Source organism: Clarias gariepinus, chromosome 23 (assembly GCF_024256425.1).
Source record: "Clarias gariepinus isolate MV-2021 ecotype Netherlands chromosome 23, CGAR_prim_01v2, whole genome shotgun sequence".
Classification (NCBI taxonomy): domain Eukaryota; kingdom Metazoa; phylum Chordata; class Actinopteri; order Siluriformes; family Clariidae; genus Clarias; species Clarias gariepinus.
Genome location: NC_071122.1, coordinates 4,342,220 through 4,361,672, shown reverse-complemented (window position 1 = coordinate 4,361,672; position 19,453 = coordinate 4,342,220). Strand labels below are relative to the sequence as shown.

General features: G+C 38.0%; 1 protein-coding gene across 1 annotated transcript; it reads left to right on the top strand.

The window, feature by feature from the left end:
• Nucleotides 1-1,061: 1,061 nt before the first annotated feature.
• Nucleotides 1,062-19,020, top strand: ankrd52b (ankyrin repeat domain 52b). Its single transcript, XM_053483966.1, has 28 exons — nucleotides 1,062-1,177; nucleotides 2,005-2,088; nucleotides 2,184-2,262; nucleotides 3,402-3,472; nucleotides 3,557-3,760; nucleotides 3,841-3,928; nucleotides 4,115-4,257; nucleotides 6,176-6,388; nucleotides 6,880-6,958; nucleotides 7,599-7,713; nucleotides 7,825-7,907; nucleotides 8,143-8,260; nucleotides 8,375-8,443; nucleotides 8,738-8,878; nucleotides 10,595-10,645; nucleotides 10,899-11,010; nucleotides 11,430-11,501; nucleotides 11,802-12,003; nucleotides 12,325-12,412; nucleotides 12,521-12,638; nucleotides 12,886-13,105; nucleotides 13,349-13,436; nucleotides 13,524-13,607; nucleotides 13,798-13,943; nucleotides 14,032-14,114; nucleotides 14,231-14,313; nucleotides 14,416-14,507; nucleotides 14,805-19,020. The coding sequence occupies exons 1-28, from the start codon at nucleotides 1,151-1,153 to the stop codon at nucleotides 14,996-14,998; spliced, it is 3,147 nt and encodes a 1,048-aa protein (XP_053339941.1). The 5' UTR covers nucleotides 1,062-1,150; the 3' UTR covers nucleotides 14,999-19,020.
• Nucleotides 19,021-19,453: the final 433 nt, after the last annotated feature.

Genomic DNA, 19,453 nt, shown 5'->3' with positions numbered 1-19,453 from the left:
CAGGAGCAGCCGAAAGACCAACAACATCATATTATATTTAAATGTCATTTAAATGTTTAATGTTCCAGTGTGTTCCCTTAATCAACATATCCTGCGCAGGCAGCGTAAAAGTTTAAAGTACACTATAGTATGCAATGCAGCCTTTTTAAACAACAGAACTTAGATGTGTGTGTGTGTGTGTTTGTGTGTGCTTGACTATAGTCCATGGTGGCAGTTGCTGTAGACTGTAGACTGTGATGTGGGCTGTTATGGGCATTGGAGTTCGAGGCAGACTTCAGCTGTGCTATGACACCTGTGTAATTTATCTGTAAAAATTAAAATGAATTATGCTTAGGTTGTATTTGAAATGCATTTATATTATTGCCAGCATGGTGGCTTAGTGGTTAGCATTGTTTCCTTATACCTCCAGGGTCTGGGTTCGACTTCCTCCTCGGGGTCTGTGGAATTTACATGTTACCCCAGTGCTTGTTGGGTTTCCTCCGGGCCCTCCAGTTTTCTCACACAGTCCAAAGACATGCACATTAGGCTAATTGGTGTTCCCAAGTCACCTGTAGTGTGTAAATGAGTGTATGGATGTTGATCAGGGGTCCTAGCACGGTCATAAAATGGGATACAATAGTAAACACTACTGGCCTCCACGGTCCCTACTTGTACTACTAGATGGATAAATGGATTTATATTATCAGTTAAATCTGCCTCGACATACAGCACAAAAGTGATGGGTCAGTGTGGTTGAGTTCAGTCAGGGCTCAGGACACTTGAGATCCTCCTCTGCAGCTTTAACACCTTCTATTCATGGAGGTGGATCTCACAAGAGCATCGTCACTCTGGATTTGAGTTTGTGTCTCTTGAAAGAAAGAAAAAACCTACGAGAAACTGTAATGCATAAAGATATTCTATGCTAAAAACTGTGAGCTTCAGATTTTGTGGCAAAGGGTTGGAGAAGAACCAGATGTCCATGTGATGGTCATGGTGCACATACTTTTGGCCATATTCCATATTATATTTTATATAGTTTTATAAGAATGGTATAAATCACAGTTCTTATTAAATGGCACAAAGCAGTAGGCGGACCCCTGGTGTGTGTGTGTATGTGTGTGTGTTGAAGGAGTTTGATTCAGAAGAAAGAGGGAGAGAGAGAGAGAGGGAGATGGGGATTTTAAACATCACGCAGCAGGTATGGAAGAAAACGTTTAATAAACATCAAACGAACTTTTAACGGACCTTTAAAAACAGCGTTAGCTTAGCTTTCAGCCAGCATTTAGCATGAATATTACACACGCCGTGGTCTTTAAACCCGACTTCACTGCAGGCTTTTATTATTATCTTCTTATTTCTTTCTTAAAAACGAATTCTGTTTATCGTGCAGTTTTTTTTATTTAATTTTTTAGCGTGGTATGATAACCCTCTCGGTGAAAGCTGTGAAGCTAGGCTAGGCTAAACACCTAGCATTCATGTAGCTCCCGTTATTATACCGCTAGCTGCGCTAAGCTAATGCTATGCTATTATTAGAGTGTTATAACGTTCCCTTGTTAGTTTCTACATCTAAATACTGTTCTTTTATTATCTGCAAAAACACTGTTACACCATATAAACATGCTAGCTAGCATATAGTCTAGATAACCTTATATTTATTTATTAAGCTAAATAAATGAAAAAAAAAATATTTTAAATTAATATAACATGATTGTGGTTACAATTTTTACTAGTTTATGTCATTTATTTGTCTGGCTTTATTATTATTATTATTATTTTCAGTTTGTTATTAAAAATGCTAAAATAAAACAGGAAACTATTTTTGTTTTGTTGTATAATGCTAACGTACATGGGTGTATTTTATATAAGAAATAAGGACTTGTCTGTTAATTTATAATAATTTTCAGTGGTTATTTATAATATGTTTATACAAAAATGTAACTGTTAGATTTTTTTATTATTTTATATAATCTTATCTAAATAATGTTGGATTTAAAATGCACCTTTTTTATTTTCTTTTTCTCCCAGACCCCATTAATCCAGGCGATTTTCAGCCGAAATGTAGAAGATTTGAAGTTTTTATTGCACAAAAATGAAGATGTGAATGCACTGGTAGGTGAACATATGATAATTCCAATAATATATCGCATAATAACGTAATAATAATCACGAACAGGTCTTTGAACACAAGAATGACTTTATTGTAGGACCAAGACCTTCGTTCCCCTCTGCATGCGGCTGCTTTTTTGGGAGATGTACGCATCATGGACCTTCTCATCAAATCAGGTACGATTCCAACACAATAGTCCACTTGAAATTTACATTGTCACGTACACAAACATACACAGAATGATATGCAGTGAAATGCTTATACAACTATCCGTGACCTAAAAAGGAAAGATTGGAAAAAATAGTAAGGCCACAGTGCTAACCACTAAGTACAATAAAATACAGTCAAATCTTGAATTGCGAGCCTAATTTATTCCGGAAGCATGCGTTTATATCAAAACACTCGTTTATCAAAGGAAATTTCCTCATAAGAAATAATGGAAACTCGGATGATTCGTTTCATAATCCAAAGATATTCAAATAAAAATAATAAATACAAAATATAAAAAAAAATTTTTTTTGCACTTCACCTTTAAAAGAAAACCGACAAAGCAGTGTTTTCATTAGTGTATGTGTATGTGTGTTTGTGCTTGCACGCCTGCGTGTGTCAAGCTGAAGTAGGGTGAGAAGAGACAGGTGGCTACTTTTTCTTGTCTTACCAAGTACCTTCTCCCTGCTCTCCTATTTGACACATATCACACATATATACACACACAGACACACTTACGGAAACACTGCTCTGTTGGGAATCTTCTTTAATAAGAAACCTCTTTAATGACACTCGATCGCGCGCGCACACTAACGGAATCATTGCTGTAAAGTAAAAATAAAACAAAAAGTAACCTGCACTTTACCTTTGAAAATAATTGCGTAGTAATGAGTAGTGTTTCTGTTAGTGTGTGTGTGTGTCTTTGAAAAGACGCCCAGAAGACATTTTTTCAGTCTTCACCTGTCCAGGTTTATCTCCTGGATGAGTGAAGCTGGAGGTGTCCTTCTGCTCGTGTAACTCACCACTGTTGTAAAGAGTTATTGACTTCTTGTGGCCTTTAACAAGGAGCATCCATCATTGCAGAGCTTCCATCACTGGATGAATTTGGCATCATTTTTTAAAAACCTGACACGAGTGCCCATAACACCATGAGATTATTGAGATGTTGCCTTCATTCTGAAGTTTGATGTAAATGTTTAGCGAATTACCTGTGCATGATTTTATGGCAGTGATTTGCAACGACACATTCTATGGCAATGACCCATGATTGGCGCATGGGTTTAAAATGTTCTGATAAAGCGCCTATAAAGTTCTCGTCTTGTTTTAGGTGCTCGCGTTAACGCTAAGGACCAAGCGGGTCTAACTCCACTTCATCGTGCCGCAGCTTCCAGGAATGACGTGAGAACAGTTAATACCTTAATTTTGATTACCCATATTTCTTGTATCTTTGTTTAATTTTTTTCTGCATGTTGTTCTATTTAGAGGGCAGTGGGGTTGCTGCTGAATCAGGGATCAGAGGTCGAATCCAGGAGTCGGCTCGGCGGGCAGACGCCACTGCACATGGCCGCCTCAAACCGAGGGGTGAGGTGCGCTGAAGCTTTGTTGGCTGTAATGAGCAGCGTGGATGTCATGGATCAAAATTTGAGAACGCCGCTACACCACGCAGCCTACAGCGGGGACACGGAGGTCATGCAACTAAATCATTTAGGATTTTTAAAATCTTTCTAGGTGTAGTCCACCATTCTATGTGTTTGTTTGTTTCTCAGATGGTGACGTTACTCCTCAGTAAAGGTGCCAACCCAAGTCTGAGAGATAATAAGGAGCGACAACCTCTGCACTGGGCTGCGTACCTCGGTAAACTTCCTCACTAACTCACGTGATATCCACACTACTCTTACTAGCGTAACTAGCCAAATAACTAGTATAGTTACTTATCTAGCTTAGTGTAATTCTGACCATTGTCATTCTTCAGTGTTGCTGAAGCACATGAATTAAAAATTGAAGAGCTTCAGTGTTATGCCTCGTTGTGTTTTTTTGCAGGATATTTGGAGATTGTGAAGCTTTTGCTGTCTTGTGGTGCTAATGTGGCATGCAGAGATAAACAGGGTTACACACCTCTTCACGTAGCTGCTCTCAGCGGCCACATTGACATCGTCAAACACCTGCTCCGCTTCTGCGCTGAGGTAAAAAAACAAAGATCATCTACTGATGTTTTTACTCTACATAGTGTGCTAATATCCATCACACTATTTAAGGCCATGTCCATACCTAGCCGGATTTTTTTTAAACGGAGATTTTTTTTCTTCGTTTTTAAACGAAGAACGACTTATGTTTTAAAAATATCTTTGTCCAAATAAAAACGCAAAACTCTCTGTTAAGTGCTGTTAGGAGCCTCCTTAATCAACAGGGGGCCAATCAGAAGCCATCTAGTCAAAACGTCATTACCTGTCCAACGGGTCTCGTCTGAAACCGCCATCGCTGTCTGCACGGTCTGTGTCGAGTGTGAGTTTTGTAAAGTGTGTAGCAGCAGTGAACTTCATAGTACATTCAGGCACCCTGTTAATGATCGTAATGTGTGAGTAACTGCCCATGTATATACACGCATGTAGTCCAGTATGCAACGTTAACACAGTCACTAGTTTACTGTACGTACGTCCACCATTGCACAAAATATATTTATAAACAAAGCTAACGTCAAATCAAGGAGACTAGCACACAGACAATTACATCATCTGCACAAGGTGACGTTACAACAAGCCAAAATCTCTGTTTCCCCTGTCCACACAACACCACTGAAAATGGAGTTTTGAAAAATTTTCACTTTGGATGGAGTTTTCCAAAAGCTCAGTTTTCAATGACCAAAACTGCGGTTCCGTGTGGACGAAAGACGCAAACTGCAAAGAAAAATCTCATTTTTCAAAAATACCCGCTACGCGTGGACATGGCCTAAAGCACACAGTATTAAAAACATAACAGCACAATATTAAATACATGCACTGGTAGCTGATTTTTTAAAGCAGTATGATTTTAAGGGTAACTGCGAGGTAAGCCTTTCCTCGGCTTTCTACCAGGAGCTAGATATGTTATAACTGCTGCATCATGACTGCTTTATACAACCAATCTGATTGGACAAGATTCTTTGTCAGTCTAACTGTCGGTCACAGCAATGGGGAAAGTAGGTCCGTAGTACTGAGGAGAGAGCAGCTGTCTACCAAAACCCACATTCAAAACCAGTCAGAGATGCACTTTTAGCAAGAAAACACTCATGATAACGTTCTGTCAGCTTAAACAATTGTACACACTTCTAGTAATCACTCGTCTGTGTTGTTTTATTCACGCATAACGTAAGCTACAAAGTTAACTAGCGAACAACACAAGGCTGATCTCCAAATCCCTCTTTAACCCTTGTTATAGGGCACTACATGGTGGGCGGAACAAGATATTTTGTACCCTACATAGCGCACTAGCTTTCCATTTAACGCTATTCGAGATTCAAGCTCGGAACCCAGAAGTTAACAGAGCTAATAATGGAAATTTAGTCATTTTCTCAGGACTTTCCACCACCTCCATCATTTATTTTCTTTACCTTTTGGCTACATGGTACAAGTAAGAATTTAAGACTACCTTTGCCCCTACTAATTGCACTGTTGCTCGCTAACTGTCGGTCGACAGCTTCACCAGTCATGGTTGGTTCTACCAGGCGTGAAATGATATGTGTTGGTTAAATAAAGAAAACAAATCTACTGATAATAAATGGTGTTTGTGAAACTGTTTTGTTCTGTCACAGCCGCACTATTTCTCTTGTGGCATTGCTTAGTTATTATGTTGGTTCTCCTTTAATCTAATGTTATTTACAGGATATTAGTTGTGATCCTTCAGTAAGAAGGAGGATGTAGGAAGTGAAGATAAATAGTAATTTCCCTATTCAAGGCTTTTGTTTGCATTTTTCTGACACTGAAATTAACTCCGCCTTCTGTGTTGTTAATCACAAGACAACTTAGCATAAACCATATTTAGTTTCAGAAGCTAGGTTATGTTTTTTGGATTTTTTTTTTTACACATTTGATTGTATTTTTTTTTATTGACTTTCCCCTCCACCAGATGGACGAGGTGAACGCGTTCGGGAACACGTCTCTTCACATGGCATGTTATAACGGTCAGGAGGCTGTGGCTAACGAGCTAGTGAACCGCGGTGCTAACGTTAATCAGACTAATGCCAGGGGCTTCACTCCACTTCATCTGGCTGCCGTGTCTACCAATGGCGCGCTGTGTCTCGAGCTGCTTGTCAACAATGGCGCTGATGTCAACGTGCAGGTCAGTTTTGTATTTATTCTATCCTAATGTTAGCATGGATGTATGCATGTTGGCCTGATTGGATGTCATGCAACGCACTTATGTACTGTACTGAGCTGTTAAAACTAGAGAGTAGTTATTGTATTTAAACAGTTTTATCTGTTAATACAAACTTTATTCCTGTATATATAATAGTGTGCTTTAATTTATTATGAAATATACCAACAAATGTTTTTTTTTTGGTTGACTAGTTAACGCTTAACATTAATGCTATTAATTAAATAGTATTTAAAAAATCCTGATTATTTTTTAATTGATTTGAGTAAAAATCTTCTGCTGGTAAGTTGCTCTGTACTTTTCTCCCTACAATATTACAATATTAATTAATAGTAATACATATCTTCACCCAGTTCCATTTAAAGATCTTTTAGATTAATAATTAATTATGCATTTCTCAAAGGTTCCTCATGTATAACATATTAAGCTTCCTTTTGACTATTTCTGTTTCTCAGACGAAGGAGGGGAAGAGCCCGTTGCACATGGCCGCCGTTCACGGCCGCTTCACTCGATCCCAGATCCTTATTCAAAATGGTACGAGCACTCATGCACATACTCTTAAACCCCTTCCACACATAAACCCATAGAAATGTCCCAGGTTTCCTTCTAACATACTCATAGCTTTCTCCCAAAAACACTGAAGAGACTCATGACAAGAAAATCAATATCACGCAAGAGGAACTGCTGTTCACACAACTATTTTCAGTATATAATCACAACAGCACTCCTTCTTTTGTGATGTTACTTAATTAAAAGGAAGAACAGATCTCAAAAGAACCTCTCTGAACACAGCCAGAGGAGAATGTGACATCAGTGCTATTAAACGTTTTAAAAGAGAAATGTAACAAAACTGAGGGCACAAAGCAAAGATGTGAGAGAATAAAGTGCTGTTTTTTTCCTGCCACTGTGATGCGTTGCACTTTGCGCTTACAGGGTAGTTTGGAAGTGTGATCTGTTTAAAGTACAGTAATGTCAGATAAAGGTCATGATGAAAACATAGTATGAACCAAAATAAAAAAATAAATCACACTTGATCAGTAAAGCAGATATGGGACACTTTTCCTGTAGTGTGAAGACGAAAAACCAAACTAATTTTTTACTGTAAGATTTTTTTAAGGGGTGTGTGTGTGTGTGTGTGTGTGTGTGTGTGTGTGTGTGTGTGTGTGTGTGTTAGGTGCCGATATAGACTGTGTGGATAATTATGGCAATACTCCTCTTCACATTGCTGCTAAACACGGCCATGAGCTGCTCATCAGCACACTGATGACTAACGGTGCTGACACGGCCAGGTAACACACACGCGCACAGACAGACAGACACACACAGTGCTCAGTTTAGCAATAACACACGTGACACAAATACAGTGGAACACTGATTTTTTCTGTGTCTGTCGATTTTAGACAGGGGATTTCTGGCATGTTTGCGCTGCACTTAGCCATGCTCTACGGGTTTTCAGACTGCTGTCGAAAGTTACTCTCCTCAGGTAAACTCCTAAACATGAGCACAGATTCATGTTAAATGCATGTGTAAATGCATGTCAAATGCATGTAATTAAACTCATTATACTTATGAATAATTAAGTGTATTCAGATTAGACAGTGTGGAAATAAAATTTTGACACACTGTGTCTGGTGATGTGTATACTTTAGGAGCATGTTGAATTTTTAATTAAATGTTTGTTGTATTTAAGTGTGTGTGTGTGTGTTTGTGTGATGCAGGTCAGCTGTACAGTATTGTTTCTTCTTTGAGTAATGAACACGTCCTGTCTGCGGGGTTTGATATAGACACCCCGGACAGTTTGGGGAGGACCTGTTTACACGCTGCTGCCTCGGGAGGGTGCGACATCACAATGTCACAACACTCAGTTGCAACTGACACACTTTTACATTTTTGTTTAAAAAAAAAAGATTTATTCATGTAATGATGCTAACAGTTTGCTTCGTCTGGCAGAAACGTGGAATGTCTTAACTTGCTGTTGAGCAGCGGTGCTGACTTGACAAAGATGGACATAATGGGAAGGTAAATTACCTGCAAACAAAACACTACTCTGCTTCTAAAGGAAATACTGACAAGAAACTGCGGAATATAAATAATGTTGACAAATCTTGCTTACTGCACTTTTAATTTATTTCTGTAGTCCCAATTAAAATATGCTGATAGTATAAAAACGGTGCATTAAAATGTACCATATACCATGAAATCATGATCATTTGTGAAATTAATTTTACAGTTAAAAGTATTAAAGATTAGAACATGTACATAATTAGTAGTGTGTGTTTTATAACCATAGTAGCGTTTTTTGTGTCTCTTCAGATCTCCTTTGCACTACGCAGCGGCTAACGGGACGTACCAATGCACTGTAGCGCTAGTGAGTGCCGGAGCCCAGGTCAACGAGCTCGACCTGAATGGCTGCAGCCCTCTGCACTTCGCTGCTGCCTCACACACCTTCCGCAGGTACCACACACACACACACACACACACACACACACACACACACATACAAAACAAGCTTTAGTTTATTAATATCCTCCAGTCTGTCTTTTATTGTTACACAGTCTGGGTCATGTTAAAGTATGGAGTCACTGAATTGTAGATATTAAGAGTTAAAAGAGAAAGGGTTAAACTTGTGACATTTATTTGGACTGTAAAGGTTTTTCTTTTTTTTTTTAATAAAATATAAGTGTTTGTATTTTATCTTATTTATTTTATATTACTGTACATCATAGTGTTTTTTTTTAAAGAACGACTTCAAAAAGATCTTAATTCAGATTTCTTAAAAGCCTTAATTTTTTTTTTTTATTTGTCTCAACGGGAAGAGTATAGCAACAACAGCAACAAGCAAATGCACAAATAATTTATTTATAATGAAATCACATACACACACACATATACAGGTGAAACTCGAAAAATTAAAGGTGAAACCGATACGTGAAATAGACTGATAATATGCAAAGCAATATAGTTCAAGCCATGATTTGTCATAATTGAGGTGATTATGGCTTACAGCTCATGAAAACCCCAAATCCACAATCTCAGAAAATTAGAATATTACATGCAATCAATAAAACAAGGATTGTACATAGAACATATCGGACCTCTGAAAAATATATTTTATTTTTAATAAATTTTGACTTGGAAAATGAGCATTGCCTTGGTTTACGGCGCATGGCTTATCATGTATCATGCGTGTATCACGATCTCTCTCTCTCTCTCTCACCTCTAATGTGTGTTTGTGTGTGTGAAGCAGAGAGGGGTGCTTCACTCACACACAACCAGCACAGTGTCAAATTATGCACACACACACACACACATAACACACACACTCCGCAGCGCAAGAGAGAGAAAAACACACACGCACAGAGCGCCTGTGCACATAAATGGAAACACCTATCTGTCTGGATTTATTTTTACTTTTTTTTTAAAGGTAACGTGCAGGTTAATTTGGTATATTTTTATTATTTTAATGTATTTATTTTTTGGGGCTGTGGAACGAATAATTTTTATTTCATGAAAACCCCAAAGCTGTATGCCATAATCATCTCAATTATGACAAATCACGACTTGAACTATCTTGCTTTGCATGTAATGAGTCTATCTCATATATTAGTTTCACCTTTTAATTTGCATTACTAAAATAAATGAACTTGCACGATATTCTAATTTTTTTAGATTCACTTGTATGTGTGTCTGTGTGAGAGTACACATTAATACACGAGCATGGTCTTGATATACAAGTATTTCGCAATTCGCTTTGTCTGCCAAACGTCACATAATCGCAAGTAAGACAATGGTTTTTCTCTCTCGCACGCAATGGGATTATGGGTAATCAACTTAACGTTTTGATTTCACTTACAGTGCAGGTTAAACTTCAGGCACTGAAGGCCCCTTTAGAGCTTTTCAAGTACATTAAAAGCTTCAAAAGCTCTAAAAGGGCTAATGTTCAGTATACACGGCTATAATAACATACAAATTTAAAAAGGGCATTTCGTGTAGATTCATGTAGTTTGCTTGTTTGTGTGTTTTTGATTTTTTTTGTATAAAGGGAATTAAAGATTCTAAGAAATTTCCAGCTTAATTTCCTTCACACTCTTTTGTACAGGTTCTGTTCTGCAGCTGTAAATTGTTTAGCATAGGTACATAGATTGTATTTGTGTATGTTTTTCTCTCCAGGGTCGACGCGGACGAGCACCAAAGTGACATGCGGGATAAGGAGGCACTGCTGTACGTGACAGATTTTACCCTTAATGTATAACATAATTACTGTAGTACGCAGATAGATAGATAGTTAGTTAGTTAGTTTGCTCATGGTGTCTTATATGTCCTCAGTATACACAGTGTAATGTGAGAATTGACCAGAATTTACAGTAGTAGTGCAATGGTAAAAACAACAAAAAAAACTACAAGATATAAAAAAGCATTATAAATAATGTCTATAAATCATAAGTTAAAAGAAAACTTGTGTGTGCGCCTTCAGGTGTTTGGAGTATCTGCTGGATAATGGAGCTGATCCAGGGCTCAGAGACACTAAAGGCTTCAGTCCTGTTCACTATGCAGCCGCCTATGGCAACAAACACAACCTGGAACTGGTGTGTTTTACATGCGAGGGGCAAATATATAATGACATAACTTTTATACTGTCACAACACGTACACACAAGAGTCAGTACAGAATTCGAACACATCCGCTGTTTGTTTTAGAAAAGCATGTTGCAATGTATCATGATACTAAAAGTTATATATATGTCATATTTCTCAGCAATAAAACACTCACTGGAGTTAAAATGAATAATCTGTTCTGTAGGTTAAGGACATTGAGATTTCCGTTTATTTATTTGAGATATTTTCACACTTTTTTATATTTACCCAAAATTAACCTAATGTTCAGGAATAAAGTTTTGCCAAATGTGTATAAATTTAAATACATCAGACTCTGTGTCAAATCTTTATTTGATTTATTAGTAATGAGTATTAATCTTTTGCTTAAGTTTTGCTTTTCTTTATCGCAGCTCTTAGAAATGTCCTTTAACTGTGTGGGCGATGTGGAGAGCAGCTTTCCTCTGAGCCCTCTGCACTTAGCTGTAAGTGTCTGTCTATAACACACACTCACACACACCCATAGACACAAACATTTTTGAAGTCATCACTATAAAGAGTGTAAATGAGCACTTTTTTTTTTTCCCATTTGTTTTTCTAAACTGGTTTAGAACAGCAATTTAATGGCCTTTATGCTGGAACTTGCTTTAAATAAGATTTTTTAATTAATCAATTAGTTTAGTTTTTAAAATGTATGTATTTATTTATTTATTTATCTCTCATATTAACATTACACTATTGATCTTATGCCACTTATTATTGGATGTCTGATCTGTGTGGTGGAGGTGTGTAACAGTCAGTGTGAGGCGGTGCAGCTCCTTGCCGAGACTCTGGTGTGTGTAGACGTCCGAGACAGTGCGGGACACACACCCCTGTACCTGGCTGCTCTGGAAGGTTTTGTGTCTTGCGTGGAGGTTCTACTGTCTCACGGAGCCTCGAGCTGCGTCCGAGAGCACACCAGAAGGTGGACGCCACTTCTTGGAGCAGGTCTGAGCTCTTGACCGACTGCATGTGTTTAAGGGAAAACGTTTTTAATTAATGAGCTTTCAAAGTTGGAAAAATATTTTAGGAAAATGCAGAGCAATGTTAGAATTTATAAAGGTTATAACTTGGGGGCTTAGCAGGAAAAGAGAAAAAAACACATTGGGACAGAATAGGATTTAGATTTGGCTTTATGGAGGCATTTCTTCTCAGTTTGTAGGATTGAATTATTGTGTAATGGTGCATTGTGTTTTTTCAGTCCAGATCCTTTGCATGTGCGTGTACGTGTGTAACACTGTTGTATTTCTGTCCTGTTTCGTGTCAAAGCGGCCAGAGGACACACTGACTGTTTATACGCGCTGCTGACCCGAGCGGACAGAAATGACCTCATCGACCTCATGGACGAACAGGGGGAGTAAGTACCACGCGCCAGTACAACAGCACAGAGGTTGCCAGATTGTACACAGTCCAACTCTCTGAAGTGTATTGTGTTTATTATGAACGTGACGTGGTTTGTGTGCAGGACGGCGCTGATGCTGGCCACGCTGGGCGGTCACATCGACTGCGTGCACATGCTGCTCGAGAGAGGAAGTAACCCTGACACAGGAGACAGACGCAGCCGCACCGCTCTGCACAGAGCGGTGAGTATGTGTACTGTATGTGTTTACATTTATAACTACGCCAAACACAGGGGCAGCTGGTTAATTTCTCACTAACTTGCATTTGAAACCGAGCAATCCAACAAAAAAATGGCACCCGTGTGTGAGGTGTCATGCGATGCTAGTTTTTCTGGTGCAGATTTTAAGAAGAAAGATAAAAAAAAAACAATGTCCAGTGTGTCTTATCCACTTGAGCTCATTCAAAGATGCGTGTGTGTTTGTGTATAAGGCGGCATTGGGCAATGTGGAGTGTGTGTCAGCGTTATTGGATCACTCCGCCTCCCCGCTGTGTCGGGACGTTCGTGGACGGAGCTCTCTGCACTTTGCTGCCTCGCGTGGTCACGCTGAGGTTCTGCAGCTCCTTCTCAGCGCCGCGGTTCAGTCTGACCCACTGGACTCTCTACTGGACTACAGCAGATACACACCTGCTCACTGGGCTGCTTACCACGGTGCGTAATATGGCTGGGAATCACCAGTCACCTCTCAATACGGTATTATCACAATACCTTGGTACTGATCCCAATAAAATTGCGTTTATGTAAGTATTATTTTTCTCACATAAAAGCCTAGCGAAGCATTTAACGTTGCTACCTTACCAAAATACAAGAGTTTACCATTTAACAGAGCAGCAGCACGTGTCTCTGTCATTCGTTATATATATACTGTATATTTTTTATTCACTTTATTTTCAGGGCACAACAACTGTTTAAAAATGTTACTTGAATATAAACCCTTAAGTATCCAGGAAGGGAATCCCTACACCCCCCTGCACTGTGCACTGTGAGTATTTCACATCTCTTTAGCCTGTATGTATTTAAAAAAAAAATTTAAACACCAAAGTAAACAGTTTGAGGTTTGTTTGTGCAGAATCAAAGGCCACGATGCTGCTGCTGAGCTTCTGATAAGAACACTGGGCACCGAAATCATCAATCTCAGAGACGCCAAAGGAAGGTGAGGAGATGTTGTGTTTATGGAAACATGTTAAGTTTTATTAAAATTTTATAACAAGTCAAAAATATACATTTGTAGAAACAAAGCCGTGGTGCAGATATTATTATTATTTATATTTAAATTATATCATATATCATATATATTATAAGTATCATTTGTGTGCTTGTTCATGTGTGTGTTTTTAATGCAGAACTCCGCTGCATGCAGCTGCTCATTCAGAGGAAGTGTCCGGCTTGCAACTGGCTCTGTTCTGGGGGTCAGAGGTCAACTTGGTGGATTATGAAGGACGCTCACCTTTGATGGTGGCTGCTGAAAACGGACAGACATCTTCTGTCGGTACGGAGATCCTCCATAACTCATATCACAGAGTACATCTCTGTTCGGAGTGCAGCTTTTATTGTGTGTGTGTGTATGTGTTTTGTAGAAGTCCTCCTCCAGCAGGCCAAAGCAGACCCTTCTCTGAAGGACATCAACAACAACACAGCACTGCACCTCGCCTGCAGCAGGGTAACACAGCTTTTATATATATCTTTTTATAGAGATAGAGATGAACAGTTAAGTTTATCGATCAGACATATATAAATACTGTAGAGCTCTACAGTGTGTTGTCTTACTTCTTGCAGAGACATGAGATGTGTGCACTGCTGATTCTGACTGAGATTGACGATCCTTCCCTCATCAATGCTACAAACAGTGCACTACAGATGTGAGCTCTCATGAGATGCGAACTCAGTCAGCATCAGACGTTTGTCAGAATCCCGACTACACAGTATTATTGATCTTTTCTTCCTTTTATCCCTTGCACTAGGCCGCTGCACATCGCAGCACGCAATGGACTGGCCACCGTTGTGGAGGTGCTCCTGAGTCGAGGAGCTACAGTACTGGCTGTAGACGAGGAAGGTTAGTACTTTCTAATTAATCTTTTGCTGTTGAAAGTAAAACTATATGGAAAACATTAGTGTATGAGTAAAATAACATACTAGTTAATTTGTAAAGTGAGTCTTCATCAAAGTCATATATTAAAAAAGTCATAAGCTAAGCGAGAAGAACAGGTACCGATCAGGAAACAAGAAACTAGTTGGCATGCCCTGATCCGCTCTGACATCATTAGTTTACACTGTATACTTTTTCTCAGTAACATGACAAGTTGTAGTTTTCCTTTTTGTCTCTCATTAACGTAATGTGCACCTGTGTCAGGTCGGACACCAGCGTTGGCGTGCGCTCCAAACAAAGACGTGGCCGAGTGCCTGGCGCTGATCCTCTCCACCATGAAGCCATTCCCCCTTAAAGATGTCAGCGTGTTCAAGCACTGCAGCATCGCGGCTAACCATCATCCTTTACCGAATGGCTACGCCAAGGAGCGCCAGGGCACTGTAGGCCTCGACAGCTGAGATACACACATGCATACACATGCAAAGCTTTCTTACACCTCCAGATATACTGTACCATCTATATACCCTACAACCATGGTAAAAAGCCAGGAATGTACCACTGTTTGTGTGTGGGGTTATATTTTATTTGATATAGCTGTGCATATGCAAATCCTTGCCCATTTTTCACCTCAGCACAGTGTAGATGAAAGAATGATGGGTTCTGTATACGTTTCTACAAACACAACTATTCTGAAATTGCAGCCATCTTTAGCTGGAGTCTCAAATACTTTCTCCGAATAAAAGTAACGCAATTAAAAAAATAAATAGCAAGGAAATCATGCTGTGAGGAGTGGACCAGCTCATAGCTCCGCCTTCTCTCATTTTCTATTGGCTCATGCAGCTGAGGTTTACATAGTAGAGTAGAGCATTTACCTCAAGCAAACTCTGCTGAATTTTGTTTGATATCTGACGCTAATCGCTGCGACCTCAGAAGGTTAACGACTGTTTAATTTAATTTTTTTTTTATTATTATTATTTTTCTAAATATCTCCAGACTTTTTAGCGATGTCCAGTGCCTCCACTAATGACGATCGAGTCCTTACTTTATTTTTTTTTTATTTTACACTTTTCTGTAACCTCCTAAACTTAAACGTTAATCTTCTACAATCTTTCTAACGAAATGAGAGGAAAACATCAATGCACACACGGACGGACACACTGTTCATTAGAATCACGTGGCCTCATTATTAATTTATTTATTTACTTGTCAATGCCATGGTTTGCACTTTTTTCTGTCCAGGAGTGTTTGTGAGGTAGGGCTGGCCCAACAGTATTTTACTTATGTTACAGTAAGACATACAATAGTTTAGACATGCTGCAGTTCAAAATCTATCCAGTAGGGTTATGACGTATGTGTATTAGCACACGAACTGAAATCCCACCTGAAGATATTATTATTACATATTTTTTTTATTATTACACAAAAACCATTAATGACAGACGGTGTGATATATAAATGGTTCTTTAACTAAAACATATCAACAAACACCTTTTTATGTAAAACTTAAAATTATCCTTTAAAATATAGTATATTTACAAGTGCCATTTTTACGCAACAATACATTTGATTTGGTTTAAAAACAATATTATTATTACAATATTATTATTGTACAACAATATTATTATTGTTATAATATTATATGACATTTGTATTAGATTCAGGGATACACATCAACACACGTGTCTATAATCATTAGTGAAGTTTATTTAGTTTTAGTTTTAAGAGGCATTAAATAATCAAACCAACACTGTATAAAACATAATAAATGACTACTTAAGCTAAGATTAAGTAGCCAGCCCTGGTGTGAAGGTGTTCAGTCACTCATGAGTCGCTGACACTAGACGATAAGTGTTACAGCATTGCTGCTATAATCACACTGCCTTTGTTTAAATTTTGTTTTGCTGGTTTGTTTTTGTTTGTTTTTTCTTGAGCAATAATCGTCCAAGTGATGAGACATTACCTCATATTCCTGAACAGCTTTTCTGCATATCGGATCAGAAAAACTGTATTTGCACAGAGAAACTGCTTGCACACATCCGAAGTCAAGTTTTTAATTAAAAAAACAAATCGAAATTATGAAATTATCAAAATACTGTAGTGCTGTAACAGACAGATCTATGCTAACAGCATAAGTACAGTAATAACTTCTCTGCCATCTTTAGAAAAACAAGCTGCTATAAGAAGAAGCCTTGAGCCATAACTTATGCTTACACTTGTGGTAAAAAAGAAATGACATAAATTTTGTGTAAGAGCACGAGATTGTACCAAAAACAGATTAATGTGAATCTGAAGTGGGTGACAGTTGTTTTAAGACCCCTTTGGAAGCCCCGACTCCTTCCGCATCTCACAATAATTAAATATTGCATCAGGCGATCTTGTCTCAAATTGACTTTTACATTTATAAGTATGAGTCGTCAGAGGGAATGCAGAATTATTTAAGTTCATTAATGTACAAGAAAATCTATTTTGGAGATTGACTTAGTTTGAGTGCCTTTAGCTTTGATTACAGTGCACAATGTGGTGTCTAGCTCGTGTGTAAAATGATTCCTTATTCTCTCAGAACCACTGTTTCACTCTCTGAGTCGTGGAATATGGCCGTGCCATCACAGAAGAAGAAAAACCCTATAGATGTGATAACCTGGTCATTTAGTACATTCAGGTCATCAGCTGACTTCATTTTATTGCCACGTAACGTTGCTGAGCCTAGACCTGAGCAACTAAAGCAACTCCAGATCATAACACTGCCTCCAGAGGCTTGTACAGTGGCCATTATGCATGATGGAGGCGTCGCTTCATGTACTTCCCTCTCTTATCTTGACGTGCACATTAATCTGGAATAGGTTTAATCTGAATTCAATCTGTTTAGTGCCAATCTTGTGAGTTCTTTTCATATTGTGTGTGTGTGTATGGAAATGCTCTTACTTTTACTATTAAATACAGCTCAGATTTCTTTTTTACCACGCAACTTCACCAAGTGTTTAAGTGATCTCCCATCGTGCTCATTTGGGATGTTTTTCCGATCACATTTTTTCATTTTTTCTGTGAAGTTGAGGGATCAGCACTATCTATCCAGGATTTAATAATGTGTTGGACAGCTCTGGGCAGTGTATAGTGTTTGTGTATCTGTGTGTCCAAACATTAACCAGTTTAAAAAGGTGCTTTTACACCAGTTATTTGAGAAAAAATACTATATTGAAAGTGTAGTGTGTGTTATTTTTCTATCGTTTTTTCCCCCTCCATGTAAATTTTGTGTCGTCTTGTTATTCCTCTTTATATAGAGTTAGGAATGCTATTATTTATCTTCAGCTATGTGCAATTACACACATCTATGTAAATACCTCATAAGGGTAGCAAAGCCAGTGTGCAAGTGTGTTAGTGTTAGTTATTGTGAAGAACTTAAATGCGTGTATATCTTACACAAACCTGCATCTTAACATCAGGAGTTTTAGATAAACTCCTGAAGGATAAATTCCCAACCGCACGGAGACTGAGCCTGAGACTGGTGTTGCACAATAAAGATGGACGTTTTTACTCTCAGCCTCACCACGGAAATGTTCACTCAGTGAGTCTAAATTAATACGCTTAAAGTTTTCCTTCGCATTTTAAAGAAGCACAAGACCTGTCTTCTTTTATTAGGCAATTACCAATAGTTCTTTAGATTGTCTGACTTAAATTATACATTGTTTATTGTTTAGTCATTTAGTCATTAGTTAACGGGATTTTAATAGAAATGTTAGTATGCATTTGTGTATCTGTTTATGCGTGTGTGCGCTTTGGTGTTTTTCCTCTCATTACAGTACGACTGAATGCTCCAACAACATACTACACTCATTTATATACTCAAGGGCTTCTCAAAAACTGACATCCTTTCTTTGTGTTTTAAATACACATGCACTCACTATGTTCTCTACACACTACACTTTTGAGTCTACACATCTCAAACAAAGATTTTGCACTAAACAGGACTTATTTGAAGAATTACCACATAAAGAATTTACACGTAGTTTACACATAAAAAGCCAACTAATTTAAAGAATACTGTAAACGTTCATTTCTTTTGTTCTTGTTTTTTCCATTCTGCTGCCTTTTTGCCAGTTGCAATTTTCAACCCGGAACGAAACAAGCGCATCATAATTGCTGATTTTTCCTGATCCTCTCCATGAGTTAACCAATTTAGCTACATAAAGTGAAGTTTCTATTTTATTCCAATCACACCACAAGGGGGCAACCCAAGACTGCCCGATACATAAGTAACTTTTTTTGCCAAATTGTTAAGATTTATTTATTTATTCTTTCTTTCTTTTTTGTTGCGTATCAATTTTTTTAAAATGATTGTGTCCAAGCATTTGTAACAAGAAACAGCCTTTGAAGTACTGTAGCACAGGTTTAATTAGGTGTTGTAAAAATAAAGCATCCTCTCTTTGCCCTGATCTTTTCCTCACTATACAAATCAACAACAACAATAAAAATATTAAGCCTTTTTCATTTTTTTGTGAGGTCTTTATATTGCACTACTTATCACAATAATGCACTAAGTGTATGTGCGTGATTTGAGACGTAGCTATAATCAGCCCATTATACCTCAAAGTCATACTCACAAAGGAGTATTTAATGCATCCATGCTCTGTGGAATATTAAAATGTCATGGTTGCTTTCTCGTCCTGATGAAACAAGTGGGTGCGGCCTGTCATTTTTTTTTTTTAAATAGTGAAAAGCTGCTGTATTAAGTATCACTTAGGTGTAAGTGTATTAAGTGTGTTTTTCTGTTCATTTATTTTTTTGTTTCTGTTGCTATAAACCTGATTTTTTACACAGACTTTCTACAGTACAAATGCAGAGCATATATCGCACTGGAATTTTGCTAACAAAGCAGGTTGAGATATTTTTGTGCCAAATTTTTATAAATAGAAATA

Excerpts from the sequence above, each read along its gene's own strand:
- ankrd52b (XM_053483966.1), top strand. The coding sequence starts at position 1,151 with ATGGGGATTTTAAACATCACGCAGCAG. Across the intron at positions 10,646-10,898 it reads CGGGATAAGGAGGCACTGCT|GTGTTTGGAGTATCTGCTGG; the intron begins GTACGTGACAGA and ends GTGCGCCTTCAG. Across the intron at positions 12,004-12,324 it reads GACGCCACTTCTTGGAGCAG|CGGCCAGAGGACACACTGAC; the intron begins GTCTGAGCTCTT and ends TTCGTGTCAAAG.